Genomic DNA, 25,031 nt, shown 5'->3' on the forward strand with positions numbered 1-25,031 from the left:
ACAGGCAAGACAAGGCCGTCGCAGCAGCAGGACCGCAGAGGAGACGGGGGCTGAGGGGCCGAGAGGGCGATCAGCAGGACGGGCAGCCAGGCGACGGGCGAGACGCGGGCGAGCGAGAGGACGCCGAGAGCGGGGACGTGAAACAGCCTTGTCGAGAGCCCCAAAAATAGCGTGCGGGCGGATGCAACCCAAAGCACGAACGGGCCGGCGACGAGGCTATCGACAAGGTCATCGACGAGGTCATTGACGAGGCTATCGACGGGGTCACTCTCGTGGTAATCGATCGCGAACGTAACAGTGTTGATCATCACCATGACGGGGGGCATGATTGCCGCGGCTACCATGGCGGTCGCAGATTTGCCCGCGACGATCATCGCCACAACGGTGGTTATTCCCGTCAACACCGAGTCTGCACTTTTATTGTCACCAGGGATGCAGCGCTGCTGCAACGCAGATCAACGACGTTGGATCACATCCGGGGATGTGTCTCGATCGAATGCTTTCAGTCTGCCAAAAAGGAGTCCAAATACGATGACTCTGTGGCGGACCAGCCCGACTATCCGACTATGACCGATCAAGCGCCTTGCTCTCTCGGCTCATCGATCACCTTTGGTTCCGTCGTTGCTGTCGTTGCTGTCGTTGCTGTCGTTGCTGTCGTTGCTGTCGTTGCTGTCGTTGCTGTCGTTGCTGTCGTTGCTGTCGTTGCTGTCGTTGCTGTCGTTGCTGTCGTTGCTGTCGTTGCTGTCGTTGCTGTCGTTGCTGTCGTTGCTGTCGTTGCTGTCGTTGCTGTCGTTGCTGTCGTTGCTGTCGTTGCTGTCGCTGCTGTGGTGCTTCCGGCTGTTTCCCACGGTTTCGCACCCACTCTGTCTTGGTCTCGGCCTGGTCTCGCCTGGTCTCGGCCACCCGCAATCCCGTGGGCAGCCACAGACCCATGTTGTTCTGTGTGACCCCCCCCCACACACTCTCTCCACGAAGCTGTCCCAGCAGCACAGCAACTGTTGCGCTGCCAGGCGCGCCCAGCAGACGCGCACAGTCCGCGCCGGTCGCACACGTCGCTGTGCGACAAGCACCTTCCGCATCCGGCCATCCTGGCGCGCCGCCCCACCCCACGCGCCGGCTCGATCCAGACCATGCGCAGCGATCAGGACTCGATCCGGATCCAGCCGCCTCTCACGTGTATGTCCTGTGTGCCAAATGCGCCGCCACACATGCTGCGCAGCACTCGCACAGAAGTCGCTGCACAGAACACCATGCACACACACACGCGTGCTTCTCGCCGCGCCGTTCTCGCCGCGCTCTCGCCGTGCCCTCGGCCCTCGCCCGTCCTCGCTTGTGCAAAATGCAAAAAACGAAAATTTCGTCCTTTGCCTCCGTTTCTCCCGTTCTCGAGCCGCCCTCCCGCATCGCCGAATCACCGCATCCGAGATGTCTCCTGCTCGCTTCTTGAACAAGGCTACCGCCGTCTCCAAGCGCTTCGCTTCCACCACCCCCTCGGCCGAGGCCATCAAGAACCAGGCTGCTGGCGTCGCCAAGAAGGTCAACGGTACTGCATCGTTCCTCCTGGTCCTCAGCGATCTCGTTTCGTCTCTGTGACCTTGACTGCGGCTGCCATCTGGGCCTGGATAGTAGCTTGCAACCTTGCGACCGACACCGTCAGCAGCCCCATCACTTTCTGCTTTCATTTTTCTCTGCTTCTTCAATATTGCCTCCCCTTTTGCATAATTTGCGCCATGCTCTCTGTGACTCGGGAATACCATGTGTCGCTCCCATCTGCCACTCCCGCCCCGCCTCCCAGCCCGCGCCGTCGAATTGCTGCTGGGCTGCCGCGATCTCTATGCTGTGTCATCCAACGCCACGCCGCGCCAAAAGTCGACCGGACGATTGTTCCCACGGAGTATCTCAGCCAAATATCGATATGACCAGGGCATTTGCATGCAAGTGACGCCCGTTCTTGGGCAGCGAGAGCCAAGGCTATTATCGACAAATCTCCACAATCGCTGGCGGAAACGAGTCTTCGCACAGCCTCCTTGGATCCCAGCAATATGAAACTCCAAAATATTCGGCAGGACACCACCATTCGACCTGGACTCGGCATTTGCGATACCGACATGTATCGCAAGACAGCGGGTCAGCCGGAGCGATTGGGCGCCATCCTCAGTCGCCAACTCGCCCGCCGCTGTAGGCTCACACACAGAGCGCATCGGTGTGTGGTGTCTGCAGCTCAGTCCGGCAGTCAACGAACGGCCTCGAGCCAGATCGGTTGCACGACAGCCTTGACCACAGTCTGGCCTTCCTTATATCATCCACATTGTTTTCGCGTCGCCCATCTCTTGCCCTCGCCAAATCCCTCGATGAGCGCTTTGGGTTTTCTCAGCAGCTTTCAATTCTGGTGTCAGGCTTGGCGTTTTTTCGATTCGCTTCATGCATGTGCAGTCACAAGTTGGCCTAACACTTTTGTCGTGGCTTTTGCTACAGGTATCGTCGACCCTCTTGTCTACTACGGCCGCGTTGGCGTCGAGTTCGTCAGCCAGGTCTTCACCCACGCCAAGGTCACCATCCCCAACCCCGCCGCCTTTGGCGAGGCCTCGCAGGGCATCACCAACTTTGTCCAGAGCTTCTCCAGCGGCACCTGGAAGAAGATCACTGTCAAGGACCTCAAGGCCTTTGTTTCCCACGGCATCCAGATTGTTGGCTTCTTCGCCGTTGGCGAGATGGTTGGCCGACGCTCGGTCATCGGCTACGACATCCCCGGGTAAGGAGTGTGCGAGATTTGTCCCTTCCGACCTTGACGACATGTACTGCGTGTGGGCTCTCGTGCTGCGATCTTCCGGGGTGTCCAGCCAGTGGCCCTTGTTCCTGCAATGCCGTTCCTAATCCCGCTCCCTGCTCTGCTCGTCCCCTAACCCTGCACACATCTACATGCACTCGATTCGGCTCTGGTCCTGCAGCAACGACGCCCACGGTGATCACCACTAAATTAATGCTACCGATCTGGCGGTAACCGTCGTTTGCAAGTGAATAAATGCCACTCTTTTCTCCTCCCTCCTCCCCTCCACGTTCCTGTCCATCGCTAATCGTTCCGAAAGTAAATCTGGAGGAGAGGTGCCGCTTGGTGTCAAGTCTTGCACGCCTCCTCCGGGGCAGCATGGTGCCTGTGCCTTTTGCCAGATCCAGTGCGCTTCTGCTCGGGTTTGGCCCCGATTTGCGTCTTGTTTGTTGCTGGCCCAGGCCACTTGGCCAGAGGATCTGGGCACCCATCAAGTCGTCGGCTGGACCGGCGCAACAAAAACGACGGGAGACGGGAGCCGAGAACGATGCTGCTCTGTGTTCGCGGCGCGACATGATCGCCGGCCTGATCCAAGATCTGTCGCCGTCCTCGTTTCCCCCGATCTGGCCAGCCAACCAGCCAGCCATCCCAGCCAGCATCCCCGAGCCCCCATAGCCTCCTGCGGCTCACGCATTAGATCTGTCTGTTGCTCTGCGCGGCTGTCCCAAGGGCCCTTCTCAATAGGCACATACCCATTTTTACGGCCATCTACAACGATGTTTGTCCTGTCGATCCTCAAAGACAATATCCGGATCCATCCCAAGGACCTGCGGAAGCCCCGGGCCGAGGCCATCACCGACGAAATCAACAAAAAGTACTCCAACAAGGTCCTTCACAACGTCGGCCTGTGCATACGGCTGTTTGATCTGCTCGAGGTTGGCGACGGTGTTGTTTTCGCCTGCCAGGACGGCGCCTATACCAGCGCAGGTGAGCGGCACACCCACACATCCATCAACACCACTCCCAAGGCGCTTGGCTTGCATCTCGGGGAATCGGAAGGCTAAGCGCGGGCTCTATTTTGGATATTCGATCTCGGCTCTCGGATCTTGGCTTGTTGCCGTATCTGTCTGGTGGATTGGCGCTGGCGGCTCCCTCAGTCAAGTTCCGAATGATAGTCTTTCGTCCCTTCATCGGCGAGATCATCGACGGCAAGGTCGCCAACTCGTCCCCGGAAGGAATCAAAGGTCAGTTCAAGCAGCTGTATTACCGAACGCCTGTGCTGGGGTCTCCGATCTTGGCTTCCTTGGATGCCTTGAACCATGGTACCTCTGGTTCTCTGTCTCCATTGAGGGCTAACACCCTAACGATCACCTCTGTCACAACTACCTCTGCTCTCCAATCTGGCCGACCATCGACCATTGATCATCGATCACCAATGGGCATGCTCCTACTTGCCTCAACTCCTCCTGGTATCGCGTCGACTCCCGACCGATCCTGGCGCTCGTGAACTCGACTATATGGACTCACAATAGTGTCTCTTGAGTTTTTTGACGATATCATCGTCCCGCCGTTCCTGCTGCCAGAGACCAGTCATTTGTAAGCTTTCCGGCACGCTGGCATGTCCTGGCATGTCCTGGCATGTCCTGGCATGTCCTGGGAGGGGCGTCGCAATCGTCGCACATGGACGGGCTGGATCATCATCCACAAGATAGGCAGCAGAGGTCGTCTGCAGGACAAGCCACAGCGATACAACACTAATGGGTGCATTGCGCCACGATGGCTGTGAGATGAATTGCAAAGCGCCCTTTGCTTACCTTGGGTTGCTTATCTTGGGATGCTCACCTTGGGATGCTGCACTGGTCCCCGCAGCGACAAGGCTGAAGGACACTGGGTCTGGAACTATGAGGGCAACGAAATGCCGATCGAGAAGGACGAGCCAATCCGTATCCGCGTTGAGCGGGAGATATTTGTGGATGCCGGGCCGGTCAAGGAAGCCAAGCGAGATGAAGCCTCCCGCCCCGACGACGATGAGGCCAACCGAACTGCACCGTACACCCTCGCAGTAAGTCATACTGCATCGATGTGGCCATAGCCAAGCCGCCGGCGAGCATAGGCAGACGGAGACATGGTCAGCAGCCAAGGTTGATGGCACGGACAATGGCCATTGTCTGCACCCACGAGCGTTTCTGAGCCGGACCGCATCTCGAAAGCACCATTGGGCGCTCCTCTGGACGGCTCGATATTGCACATTGGCCATACTTTGTTTGGCTGGATCTGACTTGGTCTGATATTATGCTTATGCTTCATCAATCCGGCCAGTGTTCGATCCGAGACTTTGGCCTGGGTCTGCTGTCGTGGTGGCCCGACGACGAGGAGGACCAAGAGATGGGCGAGGAGCAGGAGCAGTAATGCAATGCCCTTCGTCGTGTGCCTTGTGTCTAATGCCTGCGACAGCCCGAGTACCTGATGTGCATCTAGCGGACACATACATTTCGTTTCTGCACCCCGCGCACAGAGTTGTGCAGCCACAGAGCCGACATGTAGTTTCTGACGGTTGTGGCAGCACACAATCCACTCCTGCCCGTGATAATCCAGCGCGAGCCCCAAGACGGTTCACCTCGATATACTGTAGTATTTATCAAAGCAAACATGCCGGCGAGCAAAAGTGGTGGTAGCGGGCAGTGAGAAGGCATACATTCCAAGAAGTTGACAAAGTTTTTGCGAGCGCCGATAGGTTCTCGTGCCCACAAAGGCGAGGTTGGTGCCCGCAATGGCGAGGTTGGGGAGTCGAGGCCAAGATCAAAGCTTGTGTTCAGCGGGAGCCAGGGCTGATCCGATCCTAGTCGTCCTTTTGGGCTGCCAGGATCGGCTTTCCTGGTATCCATGGAATCACGGTCGAGGTCGTCTTTTTGTACTCCTGTTTCGGAGGTGTTCGAGTGGGAATTGCAAAGCGACAGATTTGGGTGGGTTGCAGAGTATTGTGCACCAGCGCCACGAATAGCATGAACGGAACAGCGGCAGGAAAAGTAAGTGCGATGAACGTGGGTGTTGGCGTCAGTCGAGTTTGGGCCACAAGCGACTCGGTGGAGACGCGCTCAAAGCCAGTTCGATTTTGCCCATGGTGATATTGGGCACGTTTGACAACCGGATCGACTCATGGCACCCCACGGCGGACACGAGGTGAGCCGATCACGAACGTTCCCAGCATACCTTGTACAGAGGGTACTTTTGCTCGGTGATCCATTCGGTCAGAGCCGTCGAGCCCAAGAAGAGGAGCGAGAGCAACAGCGGCGCAGTCCAGGTCCAGATCCAGAACGACTGTGCGGCTGAGACGGCAAAGAGATTGAAGGTCCACCACATGGCCTGTTCGGCGAAAAAGTTGGGATGGCGCGAGTATCGGAACAGGCCGCTAGTTATGAAGCCGATGTTGAATGGGTGAGGAAGCGTCGCCAGGAGGCGTGCTTGTTTTTGTTCTAGTGTTTCGCTTGCACTGCGAGCAGGGGCTGCCTCCCGTTGGGCGGCCACCGCCAACAGTCGATACTTTTCCGACTGGAAGTTCCATTGCTGCTGGTCGGCGACAGTCTCGAAGACCAGGAGGGCGGCGAAGCCGATGGCGGCAGCCCCATCGAGCGCCGTAAATGCAGGACCGTGGAGGAGCGAGGCCTTGTAAGCCACAAGCGACGGCAAAGAAATGCCAAAGAGGAGAAGGTGCTGATAGACCGATATGAAGAAGAATGAAAACAGCTCCCACAGCAGCGGGTTGTCAACGATCCGGCGACAATAGCTCTAGAGGAGGCGATTGCCGAAGAGGTGGGCACGGGCAGGGCACCCGCCGATCGAAGCAGAACGCGGGGCCAGCGAGTGAGAGAGAATAAATGTCAGTGTTGAAGGACGCCTGGAATGCCAAGCGGACGTATTGCGGTATCGACTGATCTCAAGGACGCGAATCAGGCGGGCAAGTGGCGCTGGTACAGAGAGGCACATGCACTGGGTGAAGTCTGGAGACGGCGCCTCGCAACTCGACGAATACAAACCCATCTGTAGTCCTCGTTGTACCAGTCGTAGCCGCCCCTGTAGAATGACGTTCATCAAAAGAAGAGGTCAAAGATTGCACACGAGCGAGGGTTTGTCCAGCGACGGACGGGCATAGTTGGTGACGGCAGAGACAGCGGATTGCAGCGACTGGGTGGTGACTCTGGCCGGCAACTCGGACAGCAACTCGGATAGTAGCTCGGATAGCAACTCGGGCAGCTGGGCGCCCCTGGCGTCGTTCACAATCTGATCGAGGGACTCAAGCCGGCATTCGCGCAAGCACCATGTACCGCACTTACTTTCTGTAAAAGTTGAAGGTGAGTCGGAGACCCCACAGGGTGGTGAGAAGGGCCATCACGAATGTGCGAAGTTCAATGACCACTCCGTTGTGGACGGCAGCATGCACCGCAAAGTGGATGGCGTAGATAAAGGGGGTGATGGACCAGATGCGATCGACCTGGGAGTAGTTGCGGGTGATGGTGCTGATGGTCCATGTGACCAGGGTGAAGACAGCAACCAGCGCCCAGGCGGTCAAGATGGCGTCGGTGCGGATGTAGTGCTGGAGGAGCTGTTCCGGCCAGGCCGCAAGCAGGGCGAGCGCGCGGAGCCAGTCATGGAGAGACTCTGCAGCAATCAAAGACATGAGGTAAACGATGAGGGCGGCAAGACCGGGTCGAGACGCAGCAAGATGAAGCTGGGGCTGACAGAGGAGCAGGCGACGTTCGCACCTGGGCGAAGACTTGCCATCGCCCTGGTGCAGCACGGAATCCGTGACGGGCGAGAGGCGCGCCCGGCAGAATGGTACAGAGGAATGTGCGACCGACAGAGGGGACTTGTTGATTGGACACGGAGCGACACGCCACCTGCGACAGGAGAATGCACGTGCCGCGCCGAGTGTGGCGTAGCAGTCACGTGATTGAGACACACGTGGATGTGCGTGGAGACACGGGATACTGCGCATGCTGTGGCGGGGTTTGCTGTGTCTGTGCGATGTGCGACACAGAAGAGGGTCACACAGAGGGACAAACTGTGGTGCAGTGTGCGAGCACGCACAGCTCGGCGACTGCGCACACAGAGCCGAGTGCATCGGACACAGCTGCGGGCGGACAGGCCTCTCGTGCCACCGACGCGGGTTGTCTGTGCCCGTTCGCGCGATTGCAGAGCGACACAGGGCACAGCTCTGTGCGGGCTGCCGAGACACTCTGTCTACACAGACGCGTCTGTGCACGGGGAGCGGACGCGACAGACCCGGAGCTCGTGCGACAGCTGGCGACAATGCACGCGTGCAGTCACGCTGGCCAAGCAGCACAGAGAGTGTTCTCGATGGAGCTGGTCAGCAGCACACTGGCTGCACGCTGGCTACACACTGGCTACACACTGGCTACACGCTCGCTGCACACTGCGGCATACCGCGTATCGGAGCCACAGAGTCAATCGACAGTACACACTCGGCCCGCAGCACATCGCCTCCCCGCGCCACCGCGCAACCTCTGGTGCGACCCGCCCTCGCTCGCAGCAACCCACGCATGGGCGGGCAGCAGCACATTTGCACCCGACGCTTTCGGCGTCCTGCTGGACCCGTCTTTGCCTGCTTGTTTGCTTCTCTCTGGTCTGCTCGGCTCCCGGCCCCTTTCCTCTCCCGTCGCACTCTGGGCATTGGCTCCTCCTGCTCCTCCTGCCCTTGCTGTCTCTCCTGCTTCATCTACTCCCTCTGCCTCCCTGCCCTCTCTGCAATCCGTCTCCCACTTGTCCCTTTCCTCGCTCTACCGGCCCCTTGGCTCGTGTCTTGCAGAGGAGACGACCGCCGATTCGCCCTGTGTCCCTGGTCCTCCTCCTTTCGGGGCGACCCTTCCTTCGGCATCACACGTTCGTCTTTGACCTTCGAAACTCAGCCGTTTATTCGTTCTTCGTAGAGACTGTCCTTCCGCTGATCCAGCATCCGTGTCCGTCGTGATCACCATACTATCAACCCCTTCCCGATGACTCTCCCTATCGTCTACAAGCGGGTGATTGTCCAGACTCTGCACGCCTACAAAGGCACCGAGGAGTCGACCCTGACCTTCAACAAAGGCGAACTCGTCCATGTTCTGAATCAACTCGAGTCGGGATGGTGGGACGGTGTCCGCCTTCCCTCGGGCGAACGAGGCTGGTAAGTTTCGCTGCCGCAACAACTCAGTTTCCAGCCTGCAAGCCATCCATCCAGCCAGCTTGCCAGCTCTGCTTCCACTCGAGCTTCCGCTTGCGCTTGCGCTGTAGGCTGCTTTCCTCTTGCCGTCTTCTCCCCTGGAGCCCGAGTCCGATTCGCTTTCCCCCACCAACAACCTACGTTCCGGCGGTTCCATCCGGTAGCATCATGACTAATGCATAATGGCATCTGCTGGCCAACATCTTTGTGCATCCCGATATGTGCAATCTCCCATTGCGGTCTGCCCTACCCCCAGGTTCCCGTCCAACTACGTTGTTCGGATTGACTCCGAAATTGTGGCCGTTGGCAATCCGGCCTTCGACCAAGTTTCGGTCCAGACTGGCTCCAGCGAACACTCGCTGTTCAACATGCATGTATGTCGCTGTCTTTGAGCGCCGTCTATGGATGAGGCCGTGTATTCGTGCAGGCGGCCAGCTCAGTATCCTGCGTCTGGTACTGCTGGTCCCTGTCTCTCGAAAAATGCTGAGCGGCTCTGAGTCGTTCTCGACGGGTCCGTGTTGCCGCTGACATTTCCGGCTGATGCTGATGTCCACCTGGCTCTCGTCTCCAGAGCTTGTACGATATACATAGAGACAAGTTTGGCTCGATTGCCGATAGCGTTGTTTTTGGTAGCGACATGGCTGGCATCTCCGCGGCACAGGCTGCCCCCGGAACCCTGAGCACGCAAGCTGAAAAAAAAGAGTACTTCCCCTCCTTGGCGGTAGTCGGCGTCCACTCGCTCCTGTCGTTTCGAACGGGATCGATCTCGACTCCAAGCGACAGCGGCCCTGATCGAACCAGCACCAATCGGACCGGCTCGTCTTCGGAATGGCCATCCGCATCCGTACCCGAGCCCTCCTCCGTTGCACAGACGCCTATCGAATACAACTATCGTCAAGTGGAAACCACCTTCAAGTTTCCGCCAAACTCGGGCCCGCTCTCTGCCGATCCGAGTATCGGAAGCTGGGCAGATGAAACCCTGCAATCCTTGGAGTTGCGAAACCCCTCCATCCAGAGTGACCGAATCTCGATGGACCGTGGGCACTCGTCGCACTCGACCACGCCGACCACGCCCTTTGGTCAGTCATCGTCCTTTTCCCAGATCATACAGGCCGACCTTGAGAGGATGAACCTCGGCCAACTCCAGAGCGGACAGCGAGCCTCCGTCAGCAACCAACCGTGTCTTTACTTTGAATCCGAAGACGGCAACCATCTCTACTACCAACATGCCAACAAGATCGGTGGCCCTATACCAGAGGGCTACCAAACCTCCGAGGTCTCGGACTCGCCCGTTACTTTTGGCGTACCCGAGGCGCCCGAGCGCCATGAAAGCCGCGAGCAGTACACTGACCGCGGAAGCCGCAAGTTTTATGATAACTTTGAAGGCCCGGGGCCTTCGGACAGCCAAGAAAACCTTGAATTTGTGAACGACGAATGGACCGGCAACGACGATGAGCTCTTGACTCCGGTATCTGCGGTTTATTCCACTGCCGAGTCGCCTTTGACCTCTCCTGGAGCGCCAGATTCAGCTTCGATGGTATGTTGTGTGGATCTATTGTCGGTCCCAGTTTGGTAGTGTTCCATGGGGGGGGGTTTCAGCCAGGGTTTGTCGCAGTTTTGCGCGTTCTCGCCAGAGGGATTGTGCTCTCGAGCCAGACTGCGAACACTCTATGCACGTGTCAGGATCAAAGTGATTACGAGTATGCTAGACTGTTGTCTCGCGGGCAGTATATGCATCCACGCGGGTATCAGCGCACCACCGTTGCCATCGTGGCTTGATAGACTAGGCTCGCTGATTGATTGATCATCCATCGGTATATCTTCCAATCGTCCCGATCGACTGTTCCTCGCTTGCTGGTTTGGTACAGCTCCCGTTCAATTGGGGAAAGAAGGAGACGCTGGACGGCCGGGTCTATTACTTCAACAAAATCACCGACGATACCACATGGAGCCTTGAAGATATCGATCCCATCACCGGCGATCTGGTAAGTTTATTCGATTTCATCCATTACTTTTGCTCGATCTGCTGTCTGCTATCTGCATTGTATCGATTCGCCATCACTGGCCCCTGGATCTCACAGCCCTCTTTGCGTTTCACTTTCTAGCTTCGCGCACCTGAAGCCTTTCGCACCGAACTGTTTGAGCAGCTCTATGCTACACGACTGCCGTTTTTCGATCAATCGGACCTTCGCGACAGGTGGACCTTGACCTGGCTATCCGACGAGATTTACGCGGCCATGTCCCGCCTCTCTCAGTCCTTGGGAGTACGAAAGAAGGAGCGGTACATTCCTCAGGCCGTGGCGATTGTCGAAGCCATCCGCGTTATGCTCTATTCCACAGGCATGACCCGTACCGATGGGCAACAGATCGCGCCCCATCCGCATATGATCGCTCAGCACCGCCAGATCATGCGCGCCTTGTCGAACCTTGTGGTCGATGCCAAGCAGGCCTCCAACATTTGGCCTGCTCCCGATTCCGTCGTAAAAACCGGTGCCTCCCTCTGCGAAACATTCACGGCAGTGGCCGAGTTTGTCGCCAACGCAAACATCATCAATATCCCGATAACTCTCAACGAGGTTGCCTTGAAGGCTCGCGATGCCCTTGTCAATAACATCAAATCCTGGGAAGATGAGATACGGACCGCTGGGAAGTCATCTACCGACGAGAAGGGCCCAGCACTGGTCACCCAGCCGGACTCGCAGTCTAATGTCGAGGTTGTTACCCATCTTGAGCGCCTTTATACGCAAGCCAAGGTGCTCCTCACGTCCTTGATCGGACATCTGAACGACCCCGATGATCCAGGGAGTGACATGGTTGGCGAAGTTCGTCTGATCGTGACGGAGATCGGAAACTTCCTTTCTGTGGTCGAAGAACTCCCGCTCGACAACTTGAAGGAGGAGTCCACGATCGACTTCAAGGTCAACCGAGTGTCGCTTGTCACCTCCATCTCGGACCTGGTCATGACGACCCAGACTGCCAGCAGCCCGCTCGCTCCATCGAATGCTCTCGAGCAGGTTCTCAACTGCGCGAGCCTCGTCGAAAAGTCCATCCGCGATCTGCTGATTACGATCAAGTACATGCTCGAAGATCGTATCCAAAATGAACAGGGACTTCTCAGCTCGTTCATCGAGTCGCGCGGCATCCCTCGCCGTGCCACCGATGGCTCTACCACCCTACAAGGCAGTATCATCAGCCCCCAGATTGATCCCCCTCGTCCTGGTGCCCTGTCGACGCCACAAAATGCTGAGGCCGGCACGTCTCCCACGACGACCATGATGAACACGCCCGTAGCTCCGACTCGCTCATCATCGAGTGTCTATGGTATGAATCGCCGCTCCAACCGCAGTAACTCGGTCATGACCGACTCGGATGCCCAGCATGGTAGCCATTTGATCAAGGGAGCTGTCGAAAGCTACCGTCGCGGATCGGTGGCCATTCAGCAGTCGGACACGCCGGAAGTGGTTGTTTCCGATGCTCCCCTGGCTCAAGTGCCGACTGAGCGAATCCTTATTCTCGAAGAGGATATCTATGAGATTATTCGAAGCCCGACCTTTGGCTTCAACCCTGTTGTATGCGACATCGTAAGTTTGTTACTCGGACTCGTTTGGTTGTCTGGCGTGCTTGGCGTCTGTGTCTTGCCTGGCATGCCTGGTTTGTTTGATTCCTTTCGCCAGTCACGATCCGGGCCTTCTTCTCCCAGGCCGCGAGTACAGTCCCGAGGTTTGCCACCTTACTAGGCAGTCGTCCATGTATACCAACTCTGACGCCTACGTGGCTGGATTGTTTCATGGTATCTTTCACCCCAACCCAATCACACAGATCCCGAGCCGACCCAGGGATCCTTCTGGGTCACTGCCCTACGAAGAAGGAAAAGAAATCCTTTTTACCCACGATCGCAAGATCAAAGCCGGCACTTTGAATGCCCTTTTGGAGCGGCTAACCTGCCATGACACCATAGGTATCGTTGCCCTCAAAACACTGTTATATGTGCAACAGATCTCGCTTTGGGTCCGGTGCTATTTCGATGCAGTGCATTGAAACTCAGACCTAGAATCCAACGTGACAGTGTGGAATGGCTTTGTGTGCAACTACCTTCCAACTGACACATCACCCGTACTCACCCATGATTCATCTCATCTCCCCCCCCTTGAACGCTGTCAAAGAGAGCGGATTCAACCAGACCTTCATGTTGACGTACCGGTCCTTTACAACAACCACGGTTCTCTTTGACTATCTGATCGATTTCCGGTTCAATTATAATCCCGATAACAAATTCAGCGCTAATGACCTGGATTCGTGGGCTGAGCGGAGACTGACCCCGATTCGCCTCAGGTAGGTCAACACGGTCTAATGTGCGGTTCTACGTCGTCGCGACGACTCCCTGAGATGGATACGCATGAGCTATGCCACGCAGGACCGACGCAACGCACCGTCGATCCTTAACCGTGAATGTTGCACAGGGTGTTTTCCATCATCAAGTCGTGGCTCGAGGTTCACTGCGAGGACAACGACGAGGACCGTCGCGCTTTGGACATGATCCGAATGTTTGTCAGCACCCGCGGTCCCGATCATTTGTCCGCATCAATGCGAGTGATCGGCAAGGCCCTATACGTCCGTGAGGCCATTCTCAACAGCGGTCGCGAGGACGTACGGTCTCCGACTCTCCAGCTTACGATGCAGAACTCGCCCCCGCCAATCTTGCCAAAGACTTTCACGGTGCTGAGGCTCTTGAACCTCGATCCGCTCGAGGTAGCTCGGCAGCTTACGCTCATAACCTCGGAGGACTTTTGCCGACTGAAACCCTGGGAGTTCTTGAGCAAGGCCTGGAGTGACAACACAACCAAGGCCAAAAATGTCAAATCCATGATCAACATGTCCAACATGGTAGGCTCATACACTAAAACCCTGTGCTGTTCGCGCCAAGTCCCGCCCTTGCCCTCCCAGCTCAGCTTGTTTGTTGCGAGCAGGCGGTCGCGTGTGCCGGACTGTTTGAGCAGTTGATGAGCTGCCTCTCAGCGCCTGTGTTGGCATTTTGTGGTGGAATTACCTTCTTTTTTAGCAGTCATAGATATTGACAACCATCATTATCCCCCTCATATTCTGTCTGCGCTTCTAGATCAGTGGTTGGGTCGTCCAGTCGATTCTGATGGAAACCGAAATCAAGCGACGATCCTATGTGATCAAGTATTTCATTGCCATTGCTGATGTGAGTCTTTGATTAAACAGTTGGCATGAAACATGAGGCGGGTTTTGGTATGGCCACATAAATATGTTCCTCTCCCTCCTCCAACACACTAACGCCGACGGATTCGCCTGCACGTACATCGTAGTACACAAGACGACTCAACAACTTCAACACGCTCATGGCGATCCTTGCTGGACTGAACTCATCACAAGTGTTCCGTCTCAAGCGTACCTGGGAGCTCATCGGAAAGTCCCAGCAAACGTTCGAATCACTGCAGGGCATCATGAACCAAACCAAGAACCGAGGCGCGTACCGCGAGGCGCTCCGCACGGCCCAGCCTCCATGTATTCCTTTCCTGGGTCAGTATCTCACGGATCTGACGTTTATTGCGGATGGAAATCCCGATTACGTCCAGTCAACTGCCACTGGCAACCAGCTGATCAACTACAGCAAGCGCACGAAGACGGCCGAGATCATTCTTGAGATCAAGCAATATCAAAACCAGTCGTACAACCTGGTCCCTGTGTTGGAGGTGCAGCGTTGGATCCGTGGCTCGTTCACCGAAATCCCCCCCGATTCGGTTTTGTACGAGCAATCGCTGGCCCTGGAGCCAAAGGATAGGTATGTGTGTACTTGTGCCGGACGGGATGGCTTGTGCTGTGGCGGTCGCTGCCATGCTGGCCGTTTCGGTCATCGTGAAGAAGCATTGCTCGTGCGCTTCGCCCCGGCGCCTTTTATGTGTTTCTCGGTCACTGATCGGATCGCGGCTCTCATCACTGCACTCATAGCAATGCCAATGATACGATTACCAAGGCTCTTATGGATAGCGGTATTCTGTAATACCCCTCACCAAGGACAATTCGACCTCCTTCGCTCGTGTTGGGATGAGGTGGATTCCACCTCATCGCAGGCCTTAGTGAGTATGGGAAACGCTTGTCGGGGCACTGGGGAGTGCACTGCCCATGATACTCTACATAGATACAAACACAAACTACTTCCACCAGAGGCATTCGTATCTGTGGGTTCTCAGCCTGTATTTCTCTTTTATCTTTCTTTTGTGCTTTTTTGGCCTGGATTTTCTTTTTCTTTTTTTTTTTTTATATCTCGCTTGTTTTCGCGTCGAGAGTGACGCAATCAATACATATTGTCGGGTGCCTACTGGTCTCCGGGTCGAGCGGTGCTGATGGATCGGCTGGCTGAACAAGATCGGTCCGGGGCTCGCACTGTTGTGGCGGACACGTGCCACAGGCCCCCATGTCACGGGGCGGCGCTCGCCTCGAACCCTTCCCCGTGCCCCTGCCCTCCCCCTTCCCCCTCAGTCCACAAAACAAAACCGGTCCGCCAGCCGCTCTGCCTTCTGGCCAGCATCGCCCCGCGAACCTGCCTCGGCGAACGCTCACACCCGGACGACCACGCCGCCGTAAGTTTTTTGTGAGATAGTGTTGCGACTGTGGCTTGAATCGATCCGCTGTCGCTCGATTCCATCTCGAGAGCTTGCGGTTGGCGCAACGCAGCAGTTACATATGCTCGACTGCTACCTCCTTTGGGCTCGATCTAAGCCCGCCGTACCTTTATTTCGAGTGCAGTGAACATGAGCAGCGACCGAGACCTAGAGTCTGAGGAAGAATTCACCGCAGCTACCGTTGGGAAAAAGAGATCGCATGACGATGTGGTAGAGGACGATGATCGGCTCTTTGAGGACAACGATGATGACGATGACGATGGCGCCGACAGAGATCGAGCCGACGAGGACGAGGAAGACGAGGACGAGGACGAGGAAGAAGAACGTAGCTCTTCGGTGAGGCAACACACGTGCTCGTTCTCCGCATCCACTTTCCTATGCTGTGCCTCTTTGATTCGCCACTTGCAGCCACCAATCCACTTGCCGCCTCTCCTCCATGGTCCCTGAGCTCTTTGGCAAGGATCAGATCTATCCCAACCGCTCCCCGCCGGGCCTCTCGATCGCTTCATAGCCGCCATCTGTCGAGCCTGGAATCCGACGGTGTCTCTCCCATCAGTCAAACTCATCATCTCATCCCTCGTGCCCATAATACAGAGGAAAAATAAGCGTCGAAAGCCAGCTGGATCTCGATTCATCGACTTTGAAGTCGACGTTGACGATGAATCTGATGAACCGGACGACGAAGCTGAGGATGAAGATGAGGCCGGTGAGTGTATCACCTGTGCCAAGAATACCTCGATGAGTTGAAGGATTCGCTCGCTGACGACAGCGTGCCGCATCTCCTTTAGAGGAAGGCTTTGATGAGCACTACAATGCATCCGAGTACTATAACAGCGCTCAACACCAGAGGCTTGATCTTGATCGCGAGCGCGACAGTTCAAAGCCAGCCGAAGACATTGCCGCTGCCATGGACGAGCGTCACAGAGTCTCGTACAGACCCTCCCGAGCCGACTTTGAATATGTACCCCAGTCACTTCTGATTCCCTCTGTCAATGATCCGAAGCTCTGGCTTGTCCGCTGTAAGGTAAAGCGTTGGCCAGTTGCCGGCCTGACGATGGTGCGGGATATCGATTGATAAAACGAGGAGGGGAATTTTTGGTGCCTTGGATTTTAGAAACAAGCGCCCCTGCCATCTGCCACGCAGCAGCACTGTATTTGTCCTGCTCGTACCGTTTCTTTCCTGTTCTGTACTTTTTTTCTTTTTCATCCTGTCATGCAACCCTGTGAAGCGTGGATAGATATTGGTACATCACCGGCTCTTCAGCTGAAGATTACTATTCGACATCTCGCCCTCGGATCAAAATAACCATTCTCTTTCCCTCCCCGGGTATCTCAATTATAGCCCGGCAAAGAACGGGATATTGTCCAAAACCTGATGCGCAAATACATTAGCCTCCAAGAAACATCGGCGGCTCTCAAGATCAAGTCGGCATTCTGCCGCGATTCGCTTAGTGGCTACGTTTATATCGAATCCGAAAAACAGGCGTACGTGTCTGAAGCTCTCGACAAAATGAACAACGTGTATATCTCGCGACTCAAGCTCGTCCCGGTGAACGAAATGGCGGACTGCTTGAGCACCAAAGTAAAGGACATCAATCTGAAAGAGGGTGCTTGGGTCCGCATCAAGCGAGGAAAGTATGGCGGGGATCTTGCACAGGTAGGTGGCTGCGCTACTTTGGTCGATGCTGGTCGAGTAAGCAGGAGGTGGGTTCAATACGCAGAGCCGAGACAAGTTGACCTTCGTTACCAAACTCACCAAAACGGAACACGATCAGGTCATGAAGATTCTGGATTCGCGAGAGACGGTCGTGGAGGTTAAGTTGATTCCGCGGCCTGAGCTGTCCGGATCAGCCAAGTACGATCAAAACCATCTCGATGATCTTGACACGAAGCATAAAAAGCCCAACAAACAAAACACCATCGTTCCTCCCCAGAGATTTTTCAATCCCGCAGAGCATCGGTGCGTCCCTGCTCGATCGCAGTCTCCCCCCCCCTATCCCGTGCACGATTGGCTCGCAATCGCCGTTTGTGCTAAGCACATAGAGCATACCGAGTCCCTGATCCATCCAGATACTAACAAATGGCATTCAACATCAGGGGCACTGAACCCATCTCAGGGCAAGAATATATCAGTTATCGTGGCGAACTCTATGATAGGGACGGCTATTTAGTGAAGGAAGTCAAGGTCTCCAGTCTGGAAATTGAAGAAGTCAATGCTAGCTTGGACGAGATTACCCGATTTTCTCGCGGGTTGGTGACCGGGACGAAAGATGGACTCGCTGGCATGAGCATCGCCAATACAGCCCGAGGTGATGATTTTGAAGTTGGTGAGAACGTGGAAGTTATCCGTGGAGAACTGGTTGGAATCCCGGGAACAGTCGAGTCGGTCGAGCATGACATTGTCACAGTCCAACCGGCCTCAGGATTTGGTCTTCCGGTGAGTTGGTTGCCTCAATCACGTTCGACCTTGGTCTTTGTCTGCGTTGATAGTTACAGCATCACTGATCACCCAGTTTTGGCGACGATGAATACCCATCTCGTGAGCTGATCGTCAGGATGAGCCGATGAGCAAATACGCTGGCGCAATGATGCACTAATATGTCGCCGTCTTGCGATCGCCACTTCGTTCGCGTTACCAGTCCAACTTCAAGCTTTCAGCGAGCTACCTGCGAAAGAAATTTTCAAACGGTGAACATGTGTGCGTCATCAAGGGCATCCACAAAGATGAAACTGGAATGATCATTCAGATGCAAGAGAACGCCGTGCATATTTACAACCCGGCGACAAAGAAAACAGTATGTTGGCTGTGATGTCTGCTGTCGAGCCTCTGACCATCGCCTGCTCTGCAGCGATCCTGGCTCTGTTGTCGGCTTCATTACATCGTCGCTCTGCCTCAGTATATCATCTCTCTGCTTGGCATCTGAGCGTATCTCTCAAAGCTTTCTTGAACCTCCACCGATCCAGATCCAAGTATTTTCCAAAGACGTACGCTCCGCCAAAGAGTCGTCAACTAGCACCGGTCAGACGTCCCTTTACGACGTTCACGAGTTTGTTATCCTGTCGTGAGTATCCCATGATGAGTGTAGAGGCCCAGCTTGGTATAGGCCGCTCTGTGGAAATGCAGTGGTCGTGCCTCGCGTCCTGTTGGAACAGCCAGGTGCCACCTCGTGGCCGATGGTATGCTAACTTGGCCTACCGACACCCACAGGCCCACGGAAGCCGGGGTTGTTATATCCGTAGACAAGGAAAACTACACCATCTTGAATCAGCTTGGAAGCATCGTCAAAGCCACCGGGCAGCAAATTCGAATCCGCCGCAACTCATCAAGAGCATACACAGACGATGCGAACGGAAACTCGGTGACTTCCAAGGACATGGTCACCTACACCGATCCCCAAAATCGCGAGATCCAGAAGCGAGCAACAATCTTGCACGTCTACAACGGCTTTGTTTTCTTGACTTCCCGCGAGATTCTGGAGAATGGCGGCGTGATTGTCACGCGATCCCACAACGTAACTAAGCTCGGGGGCGAAGGCCCGGGTTCAGCCAAGACCAATCCTATGGGTCCACCCACCACCCGGGGTGGATTTGGCCGCGGTCGCGGTGCGCCGATGCGGGGACGCAGAGATGCCCTTGTGGCCAAATCTGGAACCATCACTCGCGGTCCTTACAAAGGCTATCTTGGCATCGTTAAGGACTCGGATAACGACACCCTCCGAATCGAGCTACACACCAACAGTCGGGTCGTTACAGTAAAGCGGGACGAGTTCCAAGTTTCGGGCGAGTCGGGCTCTGGTGGATGGGGCCAGAGCCGGTACAACCGCTTCGAAGAAGGCGGCATGACACCGCGCGACGATAGCGGCCGAACACCCATGTGGGGATCGCGAACGCCAGCATATGAAGGCGGAGGCGGACGCACCCCCGCAGGCGATATCGGGGCGAGGACCCCCGCTTGGAATGCTGGGAGCCGAACGCCGGCTTGGGATGCTGGAAACCGCACACCGGCCTATACCGGGAGCCGCAATTCAGCCTGGGATACCGATTCACAAACTCCAAGCTGGAATGCTGGAGCTCGGACCCCTGCTCGATCTTGGAACGAACCTGGCCTGCGCGAGAGTGTAGCCACACCCCAGGATGTGTCGACCCCATACAACCCTAGCACTCCACACACATACGCTACCTCGACGCCTGGGGCTGCGCGGACACCAGCCTCTTACCCCAATCCAGGGAGTGTTCCGGCCACTGGCCACTCATCCTTCAATCCGACGACACCCTACAATCCCTCCACTCCATTTGCTCCAAGCACCCCGTTTTCGGGCTCCGCTGACTATGCACATGACCCAGATGGTACGTATCAGGTGTTGACAAGAGTGTGGCTTACTGTGCCCCCATGAGAACTCAGCAAGTACACAGTTTCCAGCCTGGAGCCAATGATTTTGCCGTGATCGAGATCTCCTCTTGCGGCCTTGTTCTCTGATACCTCGCTTGACCGCTCATCATTCGTTGTGACTTTCGTCTGGACTGATATTGTTGTGGCCGCTATATCGCTCAGGAGGTGTCGGTAGTCACGACAACGATTGGGCCGTCGTCGATATCGAGGTCGTTGTCGCTTCGGCCCGTGAATTCAAGGGTGGAGCCTTGGACGGTAGAACCGGCGCCATTCGTCGCCTCGAAAGCTCGCGAACAGCTAAGGTGGTGCTGCTGGACCAGGGCACGTCCGAGCTGATCCCTGTTGAATACTTGGAGCCTGTTCGACCGGAGAAAAAACAAATGACCAAGGTCTGCAATGGCGAATTCAAGGACGCAATAGGAACACTCATTGGCCTCGATGGAGGCGATGGCATCGTGAAGTTTGAGAATGGTGCAGACTATAAGATCTTGTCCATGCAGAAGCTTGCCAAGTACTGTGGCTAGAGGCTGCGAGTGCATCTCTTTGCGATGCAGCGTCTCCCTGGGGACATGCCGAGACGCTTTGGCAGATCTCGTTGCGACTGCTGCAAGAAGGGGTCCAAGCACATCCCCGCTATCTGAATGACACATCAATCCATATTTTCAGGGGAAATCGGGACACCAATATGTTAGCGTAGTATGAGATGGCTTGCGTCCAGCCAGGCCACAAGAAATAACACAGATCACCTCCGCAGCCTCCAAGTAGAGACCTCCGGTTGCTCTCCGGTGCACCCAGATCTCGCAGCCGAGATGGCTCCAGGCACTTGGGGCACACCTGCGAGGTGTTGAACTCGTTCGTCGAGGCCGCCTTGACGTTTCCATGTCGTCGATGTGGGTGGCGATGGTGGTGCCTGAACTGCTCAAAGTACCGAACAAACCGCCGCCTCCTGTGACTGGATGTATGGCCTTTGGCTTGGCTGTTCGACACGTTGCTGGGGTCATTGACAACCATGGTCTCCCTGAACATACTGTTCGGCCACAGTTGCAATATGTGTGTGTGTGTATTCAGGTCCCAGAATCCCAACCATCCTTGCTGACCGGTGGCGCTGCAGTCCATCCGCCAAAGGAATCGCCCATTCCCGTTCCCTGGCCTGGGCGCAATGTTGCCGACATGCCGGCCTGCTCGCTGCCCTTTCGGCACATCCAGCGCCAGCTGCCCTTTTGGCGCATCCATCGCCAGCAGCGAGTCCATCTCACCCCGCATCGTCGCTGCAGTCCAGGCTGCAGTCCGTGCTGCGGACCCCAGCATCTCTGACCAAATGCAAGCGGGTCCACTTGTCGTCGGCGTTGCTGTGGGTTGTGGTGCTTGCCCCTCTCCTGTCCGCCTGGCTGCATCCTCTGCGGTTGCACACCCGCTCGACTCCTCATGTCCATCCACCAACACGAACCACTCCGAAAGCCGGGACCAGCTCGGGCAGCGTCGTTGGTTTGTCCGACACCCAGGGCTGCGCGGAGCACTCCTTTCCTGCCTCGCTTGTCTCCTAGAGCCGCTGCTGCCTGTCGCTGTTGGTTCGGGTGAAAGAATCCCCTCTGCTCCTCCTTCTCCTTCCCCTTTCCTCTCCCCCTTTGCAGCCGGGCTACACAGCAGAAAATAAGGGCAGGTCCGGCTCGCCATTGACTTTCCACGACCATCCGCAGCCGTCTCCAAAGCCTAGACTTGGTCGTTGTTCCTCCATCCGTATGTCCCTTCAGCTTCGACCAGCACTGCCATGGTAATCACTGCTGCTGCTGCTGCTGCTGCTGCTGTTGCCTCGCTGTCGGCTTGCGCTGTCGTCGTCTTGTCCTTTGTCTCGTTGCACCCTGTTTGTGCTTTGCTCTTCGGTCCCATTGTATCGGCCATCGGTTTGCAACTGTCTTGCTCTTACGCCCGTCCCGCTGGCGTCGAGACATACCTTGGCATCTCTGCGGGCTTCAACGGCTCCATCCCTCTTGACGAACTGTCCAGGCTCCAAGCTAACCCTTCGCCGTCTCCAGTATTCTCTTGCGATCAAGGAGCAGCCGCGGCAGGTCAGGGCGTCCGGATACACCCTCTCGATTTCGGGGCGATCTGTCGATCCAGTTCCGGTGCTCCAGCTTTCATACCAAGATGCCAACGGGGATTTGATCACGGAGTAAGGATGCATCTGCTGCCGGAGCAACGGAGCAGCGGAGCAACGGAGCAAGGCATGCTGTTGCGCTAGTGTGTTGTGACGCTGCACTCTTGGTGCTGTGGCGGTCGGTTGCCGGTTGCTGGTTGTCGGTTGCCGGTGATGACAATGTCCTTCGAGGTGGCCAGCCATGGACCGATCAAGGCCAGCCAGGGGCCATATCCTTGTCAATCGGGGCTGGGTGTCAATGCCCGGTCGATTGACGCCGGTGTCAAGGGCAGAGCCACTCTGCAGTGATACGATTGCTCAAGGACATGAGGCGTCAGGGAACTGGGGGGGTTCGGTGACAGCAACACTTACCAAGGTGTCAATCTGCGGCCTGCTGTCTGTCCTAGCGGTCAACATCCAAGACTGGTTGCCTCCACCAACTTTGTCGTCTACGCCAAGCTCTTCTCTGCAGATGGTACCCGGGCCCTGGAAACGGTCCACAGCGTCCGAGAATCGGCCCATCCATCCGCACTGACATTCATATCCTCGGCCACATCCACATCCACACCCACACCTACATCCACATCCACACCCACATCCGCATCTGCATCTGCATCTGCATCCGCATCTGCATCTGCATCTGCATCTGCATCTGCATCTGCATCTACCCCATCGACGGTGCCTTACCGTCGCCGTGCAGAGGAGCCTGTTTCGTCGTCTCGATCGTCGCCCTCGATCGTCTTGGACCAAAACCGGGCCAGACAACTTGTCGACGGGATAGCAATATCCCGGTCTATCGTCCATGGCGGCCTCTCCACAGAGACGCCGATAGCATCTTCAAGAGCTCGATCGTCCTCGGATCCGTCTGCCGAGCGCTCGAATGACCGACGGGAGCAGCCGATAGCGTCGGGCCACGGCCTCATTGCTTCGCCTGGCCAAGGCTCAATTCTGATCGACGAGCTGGAGGAACCGGACTCAGGCTCCAGCAAGGGCCAAGCGAGCCCACTCTTCGGCACCCTGGTCTCGCCGAGCTACCTTGCCCGTGGGCTGGACAAGATCATGGGCGTGTTCTTCATCTTTGGGAATCTCTGTGTCCGCATCGAAGGATCGTTTCGGCTCAAGTTCACCTTGGTTGACCTAAAAGTGTACGTGGCTCGCACCGACATGGGCTGCACAGGGCGATGAGAGGCAGAGGGAGAGTAACAAGTGTGCAAGCATGAGAGGCGGATTCAAGCGAGCGAGGCAAGCTCGAAGCAGCGGGGCTGCCAGCTCGCAGATCCGTTCGGAGTCGACTTGCCGTCCTGCCACAAGCCAAGGCGGTCCGGGTCGACATGCCGAGCGGCTGCAGGTGCTCGTTTGCGCAAGTGAGCTGTCCATCAGGCAGCAGCGTCGCATGCCGGTGACGGCCCGCAATGGTCGGCTCATGGAGCGCTGACGGATGTACTGACGCCTTCTGTTGTTCCGCAGTGCGGATGCAAACCCGAATCCCGTCGTACTGACGTCGGTAATGTCGGATGTGTTTGAGTCCTTTAGCTGGAGGAACTTTCCGGGGATGGCGAGTAAGTCGAACAAGTCCACCAGCTGGAGAGTCGAGGGATGGGCTCGGCAGATGGCCCAAGGCGGGAGTGAGGGCTGTTCCATGTTGCCAAACTCGAGTGCCGCCAAACTCGAATGTCGCTGACAGCGACCCTCCCTTCCCGTCCACGGGCCTCGTTCATACCTTGGCTGCCAATGCCGTGCTTCAATATTCGGACTGCAACTCCATCTGACGGTATCTGGCAGAGATCTCGCCGCTAACGAAGCACTTGCTGGATCAGGGAGTTGTCAAGATCGTCCGCAAAGCACAGCCGATGCGCGGCGGCAAAGGGCGAAAACAGTCCACCGAATCGCTCGACTCGAGCTGATAGCCACCTACCACAGCGATGGTCTAGATGAACTCGGTATTCGGCGACAGCAGGATTTGGCGTGCGCACGGGTTGGTTCCTCGCGGCATCGACCGACAATGCCCGACCGACGGATGTGCCGCTCTGCCGACAGCTGCATCCACGGGTCCAGGACGTTGTTGATATCTTCGCAGTTCCAAGACGCTGCTGGCATTGACACGGCCCGGGAAGCGACGGCTGTGACTCTTTCGGCAGCATCGTCGCTGCAAATACAAGGTTCGCACGCTGCCCTGGCCAACAGGATCCCGGGTGCTGTGGACGGAATCGGGAAGCTGTGGTGGGGGAGGGGATCATGACTTGGAATCAGAACCAGAATCGAGGGCCAGGCTCGGGCCTGGACGACAGCGGCCAGCCCGATCGGCTGTGATATTCACCGAGTCGAGTCAGGCTCGTGCGATCGCTTGGGTCTCAGGTGTCTGGGCGACCCAGGGATAGAGTGAAGCTCGCCGCACGATCGGGAGGATGTTGCAGGCTTTGTCGCTGGGGCTGCTTGCCAGAGGTTGGCCAGGGCAATGAGCTGTGGGATAGCGAATGCAAACAGCGGCACTCTGCCGGTCGGGCCTGATGGGGACAAGTTGCAGTCCCAGACGAGACGGGGGATGCCAAAACGAGTCTGTCTTGCTGGTCTGAGCCGGGGACAGAAGATCGCAGCGGCGACGGCGGTGGTGGTGGCAGAACCGGCTGCTGGCTGTCCTTGTGGATGCCTCCGGGATGCACAGGCCTCATCGACTGCATCGACTGCATCAGCTGCATCGACTGCATCGACTGCATCGACTGGAAGCATGCGCGCCCGGGCCAATTCGGCATGGGAGTTGGCCCCTGGACCAACAAAGCCGGCGGCCGCGCGGGATCCGGGGTTGGCCAGCACGCGACCCTTGTCCGTTGTTTCTTGCGGAAGAGCAGAGTGAACGAGACATGCGCTGTGGGAGGTTT

General features: G+C 56.6%; 6 protein-coding genes across 6 annotated transcripts; 5 read left to right on the forward strand and 1 right to left on the reverse strand.

The window, feature by feature from the left end:
* The first annotated feature begins 1,383 nt into the window (after positions 1-1,383).
* On the forward strand, positions 1,384-3,046 carry BJ171DRAFT_523070 (mitochondrial ATP synthase g subunit-domain-containing protein). Its single transcript, XM_053112543.1, has 3 exons — positions 1,384-1,543; positions 2,476-2,752; positions 2,949-3,046. The coding sequence occupies exons 1-3, from the start codon at positions 1,426-1,428 to the stop codon at positions 2,974-2,976; spliced, it is 423 nt and encodes a 140-aa protein (XP_052962742.1). The 5' UTR covers positions 1,384-1,425; the 3' UTR covers positions 2,977-3,046.
* Positions 3,047-3,324: 278 nt separating this feature from the next.
* On the forward strand, positions 3,325-5,373 carry BJ171DRAFT_523072 (RNA polymerase III subunit Rpc25-domain-containing protein). Its single transcript, XM_053112544.1, has 5 exons — positions 3,325-3,754; positions 3,925-4,011; positions 4,300-4,363; positions 4,637-4,829; positions 5,087-5,373. Exons 1-5 carry the CDS (start codon positions 3,544-3,546, stop codon positions 5,174-5,176), a joined length of 645 nt encoding a protein of 214 aa, XP_052962743.1. The 5' UTR covers positions 3,325-3,543; the 3' UTR covers positions 5,177-5,373.
* Positions 5,374-7,572, reverse strand: BJ171DRAFT_446664 (uncharacterized protein). Its single transcript, XM_053108192.1, has 4 exons — positions 7,099-7,572; positions 6,802-6,838; positions 5,978-6,553; positions 5,374-5,684 (listed from the first exon to the last, which is right to left on the reverse strand). Exons 1-4 carry the CDS (start codon positions 7,440-7,442, stop codon positions 5,607-5,609), a joined length of 1,035 nt encoding a protein of 344 aa, XP_052962744.1. The 5' UTR covers positions 7,443-7,572; the 3' UTR covers positions 5,374-5,606.
* An 839-nt stretch (positions 7,573-8,411) lies between these two features.
* Positions 8,412-15,446, forward strand: BJ171DRAFT_523076 (ras guanine nucleotide exchange factor domain-containing protein). The gene is made up of 11 exons (XM_053112545.1): positions 8,412-8,948; positions 9,241-9,358; positions 9,556-10,521; positions 10,853-10,969; positions 11,090-12,565; positions 12,804-12,942; positions 13,148-13,316; positions 13,445-13,868; positions 14,101-14,190; positions 14,315-14,790; positions 14,958-15,446. The coding sequence occupies exons 1-11, from the start codon at positions 8,779-8,781 to the stop codon at positions 15,007-15,009; spliced, it is 4,197 nt and encodes a 1,398-aa protein (XP_052962745.1). The 5' UTR covers positions 8,412-8,778; the 3' UTR covers positions 15,010-15,446.
* Positions 15,447-15,534: 88 nt separating this feature from the next.
* BJ171DRAFT_523077 (uncharacterized protein) lies at positions 15,535-20,845 on the forward strand. The gene is made up of 11 exons (XM_053112546.1): positions 15,535-15,589; positions 15,756-15,967; positions 16,226-16,337; positions 16,420-16,655; positions 16,974-17,288; positions 17,407-17,591; positions 17,729-18,068; positions 18,271-18,426; positions 18,596-18,693; positions 18,840-19,978; positions 20,184-20,845. Exons 2-11 carry the CDS (start codon positions 15,761-15,763, stop codon positions 20,543-20,545), a joined length of 3,150 nt encoding a protein of 1,049 aa, XP_052962746.1. The 5' UTR covers positions 15,535-15,589; positions 15,756-15,760; the 3' UTR covers positions 20,546-20,845.
* A 944-nt stretch (positions 20,846-21,789) lies between these two features.
* On the forward strand, positions 21,790-24,371 carry BJ171DRAFT_634621 (velvet factor; the record flags this gene model as incomplete). Its single annotated transcript, XM_053115685.1, has 6 exons — positions 21,790-21,882; positions 22,055-22,191; positions 22,563-22,630; positions 22,976-23,300; positions 23,623-23,714; positions 23,938-24,371. 6 exons carry the CDS (start codon positions 21,790-21,792, stop codon positions 24,057-24,059), a joined length of 837 nt encoding a protein of 278 aa, XP_052962747.1. The 3' UTR covers positions 24,060-24,371.
* Between the last annotated feature and the right edge of the window lie 660 nt (positions 24,372-25,031).

The sequence above is a fragment of the Polychytrium aggregatum genome (genome assembly GCF_025602895.1).
Source record: "Polychytrium aggregatum strain JEL109 chromosome Unknown BJ171scaffold_51, whole genome shotgun sequence".
NCBI lineage: Eukaryota > Fungi > Chytridiomycota > Chytridiomycetes > Polychytriales > Polychytrium > Polychytrium aggregatum.

Coding starts and splice junctions, on each gene's coding strand:
- BJ171DRAFT_523077 (XM_053112546.1), top strand. CDS start 15,761: ATGAGCAGCGACCGAGACCTAGAGTCTGAGGAAGAATTCACCGCAGCT. Junction 15,968..16,225: donor AAGAAGAACGTAGCTCTTCG/GTGAGGCAACAC, acceptor CCCATAATACAG/AGGAAAAATAAGCGTCGAAA. Junction 16,656..16,973: donor TCTGGCTTGTCCGCTGTAAG/GTAAAGCGTTGG, acceptor TCTCAATTATAG/CCCGGCAAAGAACGGGATAT.
- BJ171DRAFT_523070 (XM_053112543.1), top strand. CDS start 1,426: ATGTCTCCTGCTCGCTTCTTGAACAAGGCTACCGCCGTCTCCAAGCGC. Junction 1,544..2,475: donor CGTCGCCAAGAAGGTCAACG/GTACTGCATCGT, acceptor CTTTTGCTACAG/GTATCGTCGACCCTCTTGTC. Junction 2,753..2,948: donor ATCGGCTACGACATCCCCGG/GTAAGGAGTGTG, acceptor CTGGTCCTGCAG/CAACGACGCCCACGGTGATC.
- BJ171DRAFT_446664 (XM_053108192.1), bottom strand. CDS start 7,442: ATGTCTTTGATTGCTGCAGAGTCTCTCCATGACTGGCTCCGCGCGCTC. Junction 6,839..7,098: donor ACCTTCAACTTTTACAGAAA/GTAAGTGCGGTA, acceptor GTCATTCTACAG/GGGCGGCTACGACTGGTACA. Junction 5,685..5,977: donor AAAAGTACCCTCTGTACAAG/GTATGCTGGGAA, acceptor CCTCCGAAACAG/GAGTACAAAAAGACGACCTC.
- BJ171DRAFT_523072 (XM_053112544.1), top strand. CDS start 3,544: ATGTTTGTCCTGTCGATCCTCAAAGACAATATCCGGATCCATCCCAAG. Junction 3,755..3,924: donor CGGCGCCTATACCAGCGCAG/GTGAGCGGCACA, acceptor CGGCTCCCTCAG/TCAAGTTCCGAATGATAGTC. Junction 4,830..5,086: donor CTGCACCGTACACCCTCGCA/GTAAGTCATACT, acceptor CAATCCGGCCAG/TGTTCGATCCGAGACTTTGG.
- BJ171DRAFT_523076 (XM_053112545.1), top strand. CDS start 8,779: ATGACTCTCCCTATCGTCTACAAGCGGGTGATTGTCCAGACTCTGCAC. Junction 9,359..9,555: donor ACTCGCTGTTCAACATGCAT/GTATGTCGCTGT, acceptor TCTCGTCTCCAG/AGCTTGTACGATATACATAG. Junction 13,869..14,100: donor TGATCAACATGTCCAACATG/GTAGGCTCATAC, acceptor CTGCGCTTCTAG/ATCAGTGGTTGGGTCGTCCA.